Source organism: Typopeltis vanoorti, chromosome 17 (genome assembly GCF_054136105.1).
Source record: "Typopeltis vanoorti isolate ZY-2024b chromosome 17, IOZ_Tvanoo_1.0, whole genome shotgun sequence".
NCBI classification, from domain to species: Eukaryota; Metazoa; Arthropoda; class Arachnida; order Uropygi; family Thelyphonidae; genus Typopeltis; species Typopeltis vanoorti.
Window position 1 is genome coordinate 67,888,596 of NC_143565.1, and position 14,134 is coordinate 67,902,729.

A 14,134-nucleotide genomic window follows, 5' to 3' on the forward strand; every position below is an offset into this window, starting at 1 on the left:
ATGATTTTTCTTGAAAAGGCACGTAAATTTGTATATTTTTCTTCCACCAAATAAAATTTATAAAAATCCGTCAAAGCAATGTTGTTAAATTGTGATTTTAGCACTAAATCCGCCTGAAGCTCGATAAGTTCCATCTGCAAGTTTTCTGGCACATTATTTACATCAGCATCCATCGGACGAGCAAACATAGCGAATGTGGAGTCTTTGTTTTTGAAGTCGGCAAACTTTGTATCAAATTGCTCTATTATTGCCTTCAGTTCATCTCCATAACAATTATAAGGGATATTTTTATGAGTTGCTAGAGCAGGAAAATAATATCAATTTTTATTTCTTATCTGACTTTCCAACAGTCTTCGTTTATTACAAAAAGCTTTGACATGTCCATGCAGTTCATGAACCAGTTGTCCTTGTTTTTGCAATTTAAGATTCAGTTCGTTTAGGTATCCGGTGACATCTACAAGGAATGCTAAATCACACACCCACTCATCATCTTTTACTTGGTTAATTGTGTTTCCTTTTATGTCCATAAAATCTGCAATGTCTTGTCTCAGATCATAAAATTGTTTTAACATTTTACCATTACTCAACCACCTCGCTTCACAATAATAAGACATCTTCATAATCCGAAAATAGATCTGCCAAATACTCCTTAAATTGGCAGTGATTAAGTGCACATGACTTAATAAAGTTAATACTGGCTACTACAACTTCCATAACATTTGTGAATTTAATCGATTTTGCACACAGATTTTTGTTGGTTGATAATACAGTGAAAATTTGTTATTTCCGGATGGATCTGTAGTTCTATTGCTCTTTCATGAACTATTCCAATAAATCCCTTCTGTGCACCAACCATTGCAGGGGCTCCATCAGTGCATATGCCAAATAGTGAACTCCATTTAAGCCCAAATCTCTCGAAGACTGTGTTAACGTTTCAAATATATCTTCACCGGTAGTTGTTCCTTTTAACGGCTGAAGTGCCAATAATTCTTCTGTGATGTTCCGCATCAACTCCTTGAATAAATATTGCTAGTTGTGATGTATCGGAGGCATCGGTGCTGTCATCCAAAGCAATTGAAAATGCTTCCAATCTAGTAATCTTCTCTTTTAAACTTTTTTTGATATCATCAGCCATAATTTCTATCCGTCAGACAACAGTACGTCTCGACAAACGAATATTCTCGAAGTCTTTTTTCTTTTCAGCACATATCATACTTGCAACATCCAGCAGACATTCTTTGATAAATTCTCCTTCACCAAATGACTTTTGGTGAAGGAGAATTTATCAAAGAATGTTTAGCGATTTTTCTCGCTTACCACGAAGCTGGCTTTGACAGTGCTGTGGTGCTGCGTTCTTTGCTTGTTGAACATTTGAACATTTGCTGCTGGGTATCCAAGTTCTTCTTCAACTTCTGTATTTCATCTTTTTGTAGTTGTCCATCAATTTTTGGGTGATCCGCATGTCTCAAAGTAAAGTATCTCTTCGAGTTGTATTCTTTGTTGACGGATACGGATTCGTTGCACAGCAGACATACAGACAAACCTTTATTCAGAATAAAATAATAATCCTCCATCCAGTTGTCTTGAAATTGACGATTCTCTGCATCTACTTTTCTTTTTTTTGCAATAATCCCTGACATTGACCCAAATTTATAAGCGATATTCAGATCTGTCTTCTATACCGCAGGCACTGAACAGAATACGACATCAACGCAGGTACCGGACAGAACATAACATCAATGCAGGCACTGAACAAAGCACAACACCAATGCAAGTACCGAACTGACACGTTGTAACACGTTCACACACGCCGCTAGTCAAAGTAAGAAAGAGACTGGTTGGAGAAAACATGATGTGTTTTGCACAAGTCATATGACGTCAGCTTTAGTAGAACACACCACGTTTTCTCCCACCATGAATCAGACAAACTTCGCTGAAATAGATCAAAAGAATCAAAAGAATTAGAGGGCCAGGGGTTGCCCATATGTGGTCTAAACGATATCCTGAGCATAAATCCAGCAGGTACTTACCATTATTATTAGCCTTTCCTTTTCTATGGATTTTTCTAAAATGTTTCTGTATTCCTGGTGGGATTCATTTCCAATTCTGCTGTGTAGATCTCTAATGAGCACCACTTTTCCATTTTTTTTGTGTCTGTTACCTTCTCTAATAACTCAAAAAATTCCTTGAACTTCTCCTTAAGAGAACCTTCTATGGGACTGCAGGCACAAAATGTTTCATTGTCCATTTCTCCATTTTGAATTTGCCCACATATATCTACTTGAAATTGCCTTTAAATCAAGAAGTTTATCTTCATGTTTAGTTGAATGCTATCACTACCTTTCTTTTCCTTGATTGTTATTGTCTAAATGTCCCATTATATACTTATTATTTAGTAAGATCTCACCGATTTTAGTCTTCTTTGTCTCAATAACACCAATTATATCCACGTTCTATTTTTCCAGTTCTTCTGCTAGTTTGATTTCCTTTCAGTTTATGCTCCTTATGTTGATGGTTTCTCTCTTCAGTTCTTCTGACATGGATTTGTTCTTCTTCAAGATGTTGATTTCGAGTTTATTCCAGTAGTTGACTTTTTCACTGTTCTTCCTGGTTCACTGACAAAAACAGCAGGGATGTTGTTTATCTGGGAAATGCCCCAGCCTGGATGAAATCTTATCATGTTTATTTCTGGTTTAAGCCCAAAGAGAGTAAAATTTGTTGGCTTGGTCCCAAATTTTTAGTCCATCCTTGTTCATCACCACTCAGTGAATACCTACTAATGGAGCACATCACATGAGGATTGGACATTAGGTCAGAAGCCCAGTCTGTTCTTTCTCCTCATTCCTTAACACGTTCATTGCCAAGCTGAAAATTGGAATTTCGTGTGGTGGCCAATTTTTTTTTACTTGATAGCGACGTCCACGCGATAACGCGTGATCGGCCGCCTGGTGAGAACTTGCATCATGCGACATCGCGTGGTTTGCAATGAACGTGTTAAAGGCTATATGAGTGTCCTCTCAGTTATCTGGTTTTGACCCTTAAGGGACTCTGTAGAAAAAGGTGACAAAAACGGGTAGAGAAAGGTGCATTAACCATGATATTAGATACTCTAGATGACCATTGTGGAAAGTTTTCCCACTTGGTTAAAGTGTATGTTACACTTGACAAGAAATTATATTCTTCTTTTGATCCTATACCCAAACATAAGCATAAGCATGGAGTAACTAGTCTTGTTAGTCATGAAGTCATTAGTCCTGAAATTACTTGTCTTGTTAGTTTTAAAGTTACTAATTGTTAATCATACTTATATTTATGCTTGGGCATAGGATTAAAACAAGAATATAATGTCTTGACAAGTATAATATACATTCTAACCAAATACGAAAACTTTCCATACCTATGGATGTTATATGTTATTATTAAGAAAATTAATCTGTTCTTTAAAGAACTAGAAATGGCCAAAAATACATTACATTAAATGAAATTTTAATGCATCAGAAACTCAATTCTTAAAGTTGAGTTTCTGATACACTACAGTCAACTAGATTACTCCTTCTACATTGGAGAATGGTATAGAAATTCAGGGAATAGTTTTAAGTTTCTTTTGGTCTTGCTTATTCGTGCAGTGCAAGGTTTTTGGTCTGAGGAGTGCTGTCATTGACCAGAAAAGCTATATTGGGATTTAGTATAAGATCCTTAACATACAAGAGGAAAAGAATAAAGAATACAACAGTACTTCAAATCACTTCTATGAAGAAGTGAGAATAGGTGAAAATATACACATTTTCTAGCCACCCATATGTAGAAGAGGACTGAAGGACGAAAAGAAAGCCTTTGTGCTAAATACATTATTAAGGACAACAGCTAAAACTAGAAAGCAAGTAGAATACAAAAACTATTTTTTGACAATACAATTGTAAGTTCTTAGTGTATTAATATCACGATGATGCAGTTTTCTTTCTATGGCTCTTCTCACATCTTGCAATTGCTATATTTTTTTTCCAGTAGATAAGCTACTGTTAGCTATCCCCTTATTTGACTTTAGTCATTCCAGTTATACAGATTTCATTTAAATTAAATAATTCAATTAAAGTACTATAATCATTTTCTCTACTTATTACATAAAAGTAGAGGAGTGGAAATACGGAGTTATTAACTACTTTTATATTAAATATTGTTTGTAAAATCATTGAAAATCTTTAGGCTATAATAACAAGTAAACATTTTTTAATTTATTTTTTGATTTCATTTTAATTCTAATTATTATATTTTCAGCTAAACTGTACCTAAAACTGGAAAGGCCACTAAAACTAAATTTCAGTGAAACTAAATATGATCAAGCCATTTTATTTGCTGAATCAGCACTGCAAAAGATTGTTACACATCCAACTTTGCAAAACTTTTACATCTCAGATTTAAAGCCAAATGAAGAAGAAGAACATTCAACTAAAGATATGCCTAATGGTGCTGATAGCCAGACTGTTTCTTTATTGAAGAGATCATTCCAGATAACAAGTGCTTTTTCTGTGTTTCACCTTATTGAGATATCAACAGTGCAGACAGTTATTGTATTTGATGTCTCTCCTAAAGTAGATGATACTCAACTAGTGCTTTCCATTAATAATATTTTTATGCACATTTCCCTTGAAATTACATCCTTAGGTACGATAAAGTTCAGTTAATTTACAAAAATCAATATTTGCTACTTGATTCTTATGAAAATACATGGGTTCATAGTAATATGAAAACTTATATTGATCAAAGCTATAGTTTGCCTTAGTGAGTTTCCTTTAAAATAACATTGATGTAAAGAGGTGTTTTACATGGGATCATTTGGAAGTTTGCTGTAACTTTGCATATTCTTTCCTATTATCAGGTGATATTTAATATGATCTACTGGAGATATAAATTTTATATGACACATTGATCTTACGGGTTATCATGTTTCATTACGTATTATCATTGCAGGTGCTTAGTTATAAGCACCTGCAAAGATAATACGTATATAATCTTCAATGTGTTTTTTTAAATAGAGAACCTTTTCAAATAAACTCCTTAAACCTCTTTTAATTAGAAAATTTTGATTTCTCATGCATTCCACAAGTAGATGCCATCCCTCCACTTCTTTCTTCATGCGAAATCTAGTTTTGCTTTCTTTCTTTCATCACATTTATTTTTCAAAAAACTTTTAATTGAAAGTTTAAAATACAGTAACTGCTCTGAAAAATACTTTGCCTGTTGGATATTCCCTGCCCCCATTTTTTGTTTTCTGAAACCTTTACTGCATTAGTTGAAAGCATTTCAACTAATGCAGTAAGCTGTAGGGAAATATTGTCACAAGCTACTTAATACCTGTGGAGCAAATGCTGCGCAGCTGTAAGTAGCTGCAGAGCATTTATATTTTCATCAGTTTCTTTTAATTTCTAATTCAAACAAAATATTTCTTGTTACAATTTAATTTTGATTCAGGATTAATATGATATCAAGCTAGTATTTTATTCTGCACTAGCATCCCTGTAGAATAAATAACATAACATAGAAATGGTTCTGTTAATGGAATATTTTCATGTGTATTTTTAAATATGATGTGCTAAAGTAACTGCATTGCAACTAATCATATTTTTGTAATTATTAAGCTATATAAAAAGAAATGTGAATACATTATGACAAACATTTATTCATTAAGAAATTGATACTTATTCTTTCATCACAAGTTATCTAACTCTGTAGTAATAATAGAAAGGGTTTGGGCTGAGAATTTAAATTATATTGTTACTTTTGGAAATAACACTGATTACATGTAGAAATAAATGAATTATAATTTTTCATATGCTTCAGTTATCCACTGCTAACTTGAATCTGTATTAGCAAGCTTTTCTTTGAGGCTTTATAGTATCAAAATATCGATATAGTTTTAATATAATCATCAGCATTGTCACTCAAAAAAAAGAGTTATTTCTCAAGAAATTGACGTAATTTAAAGAATGCTAGGATTTTCTTTATATGTATATAAAAAGTGACTTAGGAGTAATAGGTTAGCCAGAGAATCCACATTTAAGCAGAGTGGGCTGGCCTCATTGTTCTGGTAACTGCCCTATTCCTTTTGGATTACTTTGCATATCTACATACAATTTATAATATATTTATCTGATGTACATTACATACATTTAAGGAAACTGTTAAATCCCTCAAAAAGAAAGGCAGTTGAGTGTAAGGTAACATGGAACAGAACTTCTTAAAAGCAATGCATCACTTCTCGACTTATGACAGGGTTCCATTCTGATCATCCTCATAAGTCAAAAAGTTCCTGATGCACTGTACAATTGTAACATGAATTTATTCCTCTGCTTGTTTTCTTCTCTTATGTTATTCCTCTGCAACTTTTTATGCTTCTAGCTCCATAAGGTGTCTTCATTTGACAGCTTTTTTTTTTTTTCACAGTTTCCGTTAACTGCTTTATTGCTACTTCACTGTCAACCTTGAACTCTTTAGCTAGCAGTGATACTGGTCATCAATCTGTTGTAGATATTTGTCTTTGTTGAATCTTGTGAATGTATGAATATATATTTTAAGCAGTTTCTTGCCTCACTTATACTGCGTGCATGTACATTGTTGTGCTGTTTAAGATATTATATTCCTACAAAAGTCTGAGAGTTTTCTCACCCTCATTTGCAGCAATAGGCTCAGGGCCGCATTTACCATAAGGCACATTAGGTGCAAGCTGGGCCCTCACTCTCCATGGGGCCTAGTTATAGTTGCAAAATAAAATACTTATTTTTAAATATTAAATTCATAATATTTAAAATTTGTGAGGCCTCCTGCTTCCATTTGAAATATATTGTTCTTTCCTTAGAATATAAAACTAACAGGAACTCCTGTATTGCATAAAATTCATGTATGTACCATTTCATATATACACGTCCAGCAAAACCTAGATAAGATTCAGACCACCTGTTGAAAGAACATGGATAAGAAGTGCGTTTGGCCATTAAATCTTGAATAATATCACGTAATGCATAATTTTTATAACGTAATCTGTAGGTTTTTGCACTTCAAACAATTATTTTCTTGGTTTCCCCTAATCACTCACTACAAATCGAAATAAAGCGGTTATGAAGTCAACCGTTATTACGTGTATATTTTTGGCTAATTTCGATATTATGCAGCAGTTTTGAAGTAGCAACACTTTCCCTACAGTTTTTCATTCAAAAGATGTATAGGTGCATGCTTCAAAATGAAATTTTATTTCCAAAATTTTCATAATAGAAATTAACATTGTATTTAGCCTTTGATGGCTAACTCTCTTCCCAAAATTATCACCCCCCCCACACACAAATACTGCTAGGTAACATATGCGTACTTCCTTTTGTTTGAATTTGCTATTTTTCAAAAGTAATTGTACCAGAGAATTTTTAATATTCTGATACTGAAATTAAATTGTGATTATTATAAATGACCAAATTTTGTATATTTTTTCATTTATATTATTTCCTGTTAAGTATAAATTATTAAATTATGTGATATTTGGAAAATTAATGTTTAAAAAAAAAATTTCATCTTACAAAGGCAATATCAGAAAAAAATGTTTTGAACATCTATAAATCAATCAGAAAGGTGAAAAAAATACTAATAAAAAATGAAATTTCTGTGTGTGTATTCGGCTATTGTTAGGGATGTTTTAGTGTGTCTACTGGATATGTTCTTTCCTCATTTTTTCAATAATTTTCGTTAGTTTACAGACTGTTCCTCGAGCAAAAGTTACCCCCCCCAAAAAAAAAAAAATAATAAAAATAAATAAATGATATGTACAGATATGCACATTTTCTTATAAATAATTCAAATCTTTTTTTCAAGATAATTGTATCAAATAATTTATAATTTTTCAATGATAAAAGTGAAACTGATCATTATTAAAATTAAAAGAAACACATGTATTAACCACAGTGAAAATTATTTAATTGCAAATATTTCATCCTAAGTATCTTAGGACATCATCAGTACAGTAGTTTTAAACAATAATAGGAATAGCATACATTAGGGCGCATGATTATAATAGAATCTCATTAAACGTGCATAACGTGCTACAGTAGTAAAAAAAAAAATTATTTAACACAATTTTGTATGACAATTTCCCATACTAGTCTGTGTAGTAGGGCTTCAGAACTTTCTTTGTATAAACGTTCATGTTTATATAAAGATCTATGTAAAAGTTTAGACTTTTTTTTTTCCAATGGATCCTATGGTTTGGATTTTCAATTCTGTGTTGAGAGAAGCCAGATTTCTGCAGTTTAAAAAGATGAATGTGGTCTTGATGTTCCAAATACCACATAATTTAATAATTTATACTTAACAGGAAATAATATAAATGAAAAAATATACAAAATTTGCTAATTTATAATAATAATAAAAAAAACTGATCATTATAAATTAAGAAATCATTTTGGTATAAATACTGTATCAGCCTGTAAAAGAAATGTCAGATTTTCTGTCTTAGGATGTCTGCTAATCAGCATTTGAAAACGAAACAAGACATTCTTGATGTATTTTACACTGCAATTTGAGGCACTTTAGTGTGATTTCTGAGGAAATTTTCTCTCTTGTCTTTCTCAATAGCAGCGAGAGTAATCTAAGCCTTTAACTTTTCCTCGAGTATTTCTAAGATATATATATATATATATATATATATATATATATGCAATTTTTTTTTGCGTTTTATGTGAATCCCAGGCCTCCAGTAAGTAAGGTGGTCTCGTACTAGGTGACAAAATTTACCTTTCAATTAAAGTTGGGTGGTTGGAAATGGTTGGAAAGCAGATATGTTAACCATTCTGTCAACCAGGCAGGCATACTATACATATTACTGCAGACCGAAATGTTTTATATTTAGATTTCAATCCAAGTTTTAATTCCATCAATATGACTATTTTTCTATTTTTGCTATAATTTTTATTACCATAAATTCGATTCAGATATTCTCACTAGAAATTTTTATTTTTAGTGAGAATATCTGAACTTTTCAGTTGATGAAGTTCCTATTTTTACCTTGATTAGCAAGCTTAATTTGATTGCTTTTAAATTCTTTTTTAAAAAAATACTTTTTAAATAAATTATTACGCTATTGTAAATTATTTTAATTACAACCACAACAACAACCACGTTACTGACTAGATGGGTGATGCAAAGTTGCTTTTCATATTCCCCTTTGTCTGAGTAAGGAAATTGTGGGTGGGATACTTATGAAATTTACCCTCGCCCCTTATGGGCATTTTGGTTAGATGTGTTCAGCTGGAAGTAGTATTGATTTGGGTATTTCGTGTTTGCAGTAGACCGCTTCATCATAATTGAAAACTTGTTTGATTAGTGGGTTTGGATGCGTGCTCACCTTGGCGAAGAACCTTTCAGCTAAATCACAAAGAAGGGGAAAGATTAAAGGCATTTTGGTCTCTCGATGGATCTGGGTGTTTCTAATAAACTATGGGGCGTCTGGAATCATCCGCAGCCTAGATCCTCCAATCTGAGAAATATTTCACCAGGGAAGATATGCTCTCCTGGAGTTGTCGGATTGCCAGCTTGGGGCTGAGAGATCTGGCCAATATTGCCGTATCATCAGCATATAGGGCTTGTGATGCTTGACCTTGGGTTTTGTGGGATGTCTGCCACATTGAGAACAATATGGGGGCCAGTAAAGAGCCCTGAGGAACACCTGCTAGAATTTTCCATCTGGATGATACAATTCCGTTGACGTTTCCCTGCATATATCTATCCGACAGATATGATTTGATCAGCCTTACTAAGTTTATCAGTATGTTTGCTTTTATGAGTTTGTAGAGAAAGCCTTGGTGACATACCTTATCAAAAGCCTTTGCTAGATCCAAAAACAACGACTGCAGTGAAAAGGTTCCAGAATAATTTTCCATCTGGATGATACAATTCCGTTGACGTTTCCCTGCATATATCTATCCGACAGATATGATTTGATCAGCCTTACTAAGTTTATCAGTATGTTTGCTTTTATGAGTTTGTAGAGAAAGCCTTGGTGACATACCTTATCAAAAGCCTTTGCTAGATCCAAAAACAATGACTGCAGTGAAAAGGTTCCAGTTGAAACCCTGCTTGATGAGTTCCACTATTCTATCTGTTGAATGGTACTATGCTGCTTCAGAAGCCAAATTATTCATTAGGAATAATTCTTAGCTTTTCTGTGGTTTCTAGTAATCTTGAGAGAATTATTTTTTCAGCAATTTTACCGAGGTTGGACAGCAAACTGATAGGTCTGTAACTTTGGGGGAGTAGGGGATTATTTTGAGGCTTTTTTTTTACTGTTGTGATATCAGAAGTTTTCCAGGCTATGGGAAAGTGTTGTACTCTTATAATTGCAGTTGTTATGTTAACCAGATGCACTATGGCCTTTCGAGGAAGTATCTTTATGATTTTATTGGTAATACCATCTGGACCTAGAGCTTTTTTTTTTTTGGAATTTAAACACTTTATGATGTTTTTTATTTCTGCTGGAGTAGTAGGGGTGATTGGATCTGGGTTAACCTGTGTATCAACCTTATGAGGTTAACATTCAGGTTTTCATATGACGGACTGCACTGCTCATCCAGGCTATTAACTAGAGCTTCAGCTTTATCTTTATTGGAATGTGCCATTCCACTTTTTGTCTGCATGGGAGGGAGGGGTTGATATTTTCTACAAAGGATTTTCATGAATTCCCAAACTGTATGATCTTCTGAGTAAAGCAATGTTAACTTTTTTCCTCATTCTTGATTTCTCTGTTTTTGAAGAGCGTTTCTGATTTGTCTATTCAAATTATTTAGGTTTTGTCTTCAGGGGGTCCTAGTATTGTGGTACCTCTTCATAGCATTATTTTTTGTCCTGTTTAAGTCCATTATATCCTCTGGGATTCGGCTGGTCGAATGGATGCAAGTAGTTTTGGTGACAGATATTTAATTATATCCTTCTTTAAATTATTTATAATTCAATTACATGGAATATTTAAAAGTGTAAATGTATTTAGAATTACATCAAATATTTCAAATTATATATTAAATATAAAGTATCGTATAAGTTGCATAATTATTTATATAAAATGGCTTACAATGTTGCTGGTTTATATTACCAATATTTTTTTAATATTTATTTATTTATTTTATTTTAATATTTATTTATTTTATATATGTGGAATTCATTTTTATGTTTGGGAAGAGACACAATAAATAAATTGTGTAGCAAAAAAGGTCAAATGTCGCAGGAAGTAAAGGAAATTCCAAGTAACACAGTACATGTAAAAACAAGTGACACAAAGGTTCCACCACAGTTAAGTGTCGTTTGTACACATGCGTAACAACTGATAGTTTAGTTACCATTATTTGGCTAGTATTTGTAAAGCAGTATACTAGTGTATATTGCTGCAGTCGGTAAGAATATATTTTTTAATGAATTTATTATTCTTATTTTACTGTTACTCGTTTATTTTAATAAAACCAAGACACTACTGTTTCTATTTTTGTATTTTTTTTTACTTTTAACGTAATTATTTATGTTATTTTTTATTTTTATTTATGTTTATTTTGGATTTAATAAATATTTATTTCGCTTTTGATAGATCAATACACATAACGATGGCAAGAAAGTTTGAATCTGGAGCTAGTAAAAGAAAATGACTCGGAGAAAAAGGGAAAACAGCTAAATAGTCAACTGGGGACAATTTTGTCTTTCTTTCGTTTGTCTAAAAATGAAGGAAGTGAAGAATTTCATAGAACTGAAGTTGTAACTCAAACTTCTCGGAATGAAAGTGAAACATTGGTATCAGTATCAGGAGGAGACGAAAGTGAAAATGAAGAACATCAAAATAATGTGGAAAACATAGAGGGAGAGAAAGAGGGTTCTGAAGTAAATTTTCAGTCAGAGTCTGTACTTACCAGCAAGCAAGCTATCTCTCATCCTACCAATATAGCAGTGTGGCCAATTAGTATTAATGAACAATTTATTGGACATATTTTAATAAATATGCCTCAGAATGTTGGTAAAATCGAAAATTTTAAAAAAAGAATACACAGAACGCAATAGAATATATGTCAGAAATGTAAATGAATCACATTTTTACTAAAAAGATGAATGAAACAAAGGACAAACAAGAGCAACTAATTTTTTCAGTAACCAGCAAAGCAATTTATTGCTTTCTTTGTAAATTGTTTTCTAAGTCAAATAATAGCTTAATGAAGGGTTTTAATGACTGGAGAAATATAACACAAACCTTATGTGATCTTGAGCGTTCTACTGAGCATATATGAGCAATGTGCACATATCGCAAAAGAAAATCAAGTTCTGCAAATAGTCGAATTGATTCTGAATTGATGAAACAAATACAATCTGAAGAAAATTATTGGAGAGAGAGTGAAGAATATAAAATAGAATAATAGCTACCATTCAGTTACTGAGTAAAGTAGGGCTAGCATTTAGAGGCAATACAAATGATATTTTTTCTGATTCTTGCAGAAATGATTTATCGTTTAAATTATTAGAGTGAATTTGATGATTTTTTAAAACATCACATATAAATGTACATCAACTGTGGTTCTGGCAGATCACATTATCTTTCTTACCACATTTGCGATGAATTCATAGCGTTAATATCTAAAAAACAAGAGAAATGTTAACATCAGAAATTAAGGAAGCTGCTTATTTTGCAATAATACTCGATTCAACGCCAGACGTTGCTCATAATGACCAACTAGCTATGTTATTTAGATAGTTACTGCAAATTCTGACATTAATGAGAGAAACATTTATCGGGTTCATCAGTACTACATAGCATAATTCCTTATATTTAGAAGAGGTAGTGTTAAAAAATTAGAAGAATTATCTTTGGATATAAAAATATGCAGAGGGCAAAGCTATGATAATGCTGCCAATATGAAAGGTATCTATACAGGTTTACAAGCTACGCTGAAAAAACATAGTCCCTCTGCACATTATATACCATGCTCTAGTTATTCCTTAAATTTAATTGGCAACTATGCTGTGGAATCTTGTCCGGAAGCAGCGCAATATTTTTGCTTTATTCAAAATATATATAAATACTTTTCATCTTCAATAAAAAGATGAGGTATACTCCTTAAACATTTAGAAAAAAAATCTTTAACAGTTGAAAAACTAAGTGAAACGAGGTGGTCCGCAAGAGCTGACGCTGACACTGTATTGGCAATTTACTGCAATTTACAATATACAAACGTAGATATAAACAAATTAAAGAAGCATTACTTGAACTATCCATTTCTCCTCATGAAAAACCTATTTCTAAATTAGAGAGCTCGTCATTGGCTGAACATTTGGACAAATCAGAAACAGCAAGTTCAACAGTTGTGTGGGACAAACGTTTACAACGAATAATTCTACTAGTAAACCTCTACAAGATCCCAATATGGATTTGTTTTTAGCTAATAATTTGTTAGTCTTTAGTTGGTTTTATTTTAAATATAAGAAATAGTTTTGCTGCTTTAAATGAAGAAGCTAATTTGTTAACAGATGAGACAAAATTTAAAAATGAGAAGGAAAGAGTTAAAAAACGAAAATGAAATCTGTGATGAAGTTTCACAATCTAACGATGAGATTATATTACATGAGAAAGAAAATTTCATTGTTAATACTTTTAATGTCATTTGCAATAAGCTAAGTTTGGAAATTAATGAAAGAGCAAAAAGTTATTTAGACATATTAGATATGTTTTTCATTTTTTGAAGAAAGTTATAGATCAGAAGTACAAGACTAGTATTAACAAAATTTTACAAACTTATGGGACTGATATTAACTCAGAAAAATTTATTGATGTTATGCAATTTTTAATAATGACAAAGGTAAAAAACTCTTCAATTAAAAATATGTACAGATTTATAAAGGATGGGTTAAAGTCTACTTTTCCGAACGTAGAAGCAATTTTTAAAATATTTTTGATGATGCCTATTTCAAATGCAAGCGCTGAATGCTCATTTTCAGTGTTGAAACGAATAAAAAATTATTTAAGAGGCAACTTGCACCAAAATGAAACAAGTGACCTGTCATTATTATTATGCATTGAATCAGATGTAATGGACTCGATTATTACAATGACATTATAGATATATTTGCTAAA

The 14,134-nt window shown here is 32.2% G+C and overlaps 1 protein-coding gene across 1 annotated transcript in view; it reads left to right on the plus strand.

Annotated features, from left to right (window-relative positions):
- Vps13B (vacuolar protein sorting 13B) overlaps positions 1 to 14,134 on the plus strand; it is a 1,316,993-nt gene that overhangs the window by 556,589 nt on the left and 746,270 nt on the right. The window contains exon 23 of the mRNA XM_090406926.1: positions 4,276 to 4,662. Coding sequence (XP_090263052.1) covers positions 4,276 to 4,662 — 387 coding nt within the window. The remainder of the gene's footprint in view (positions 1 to 4,275; positions 4,663 to 14,134) is intronic.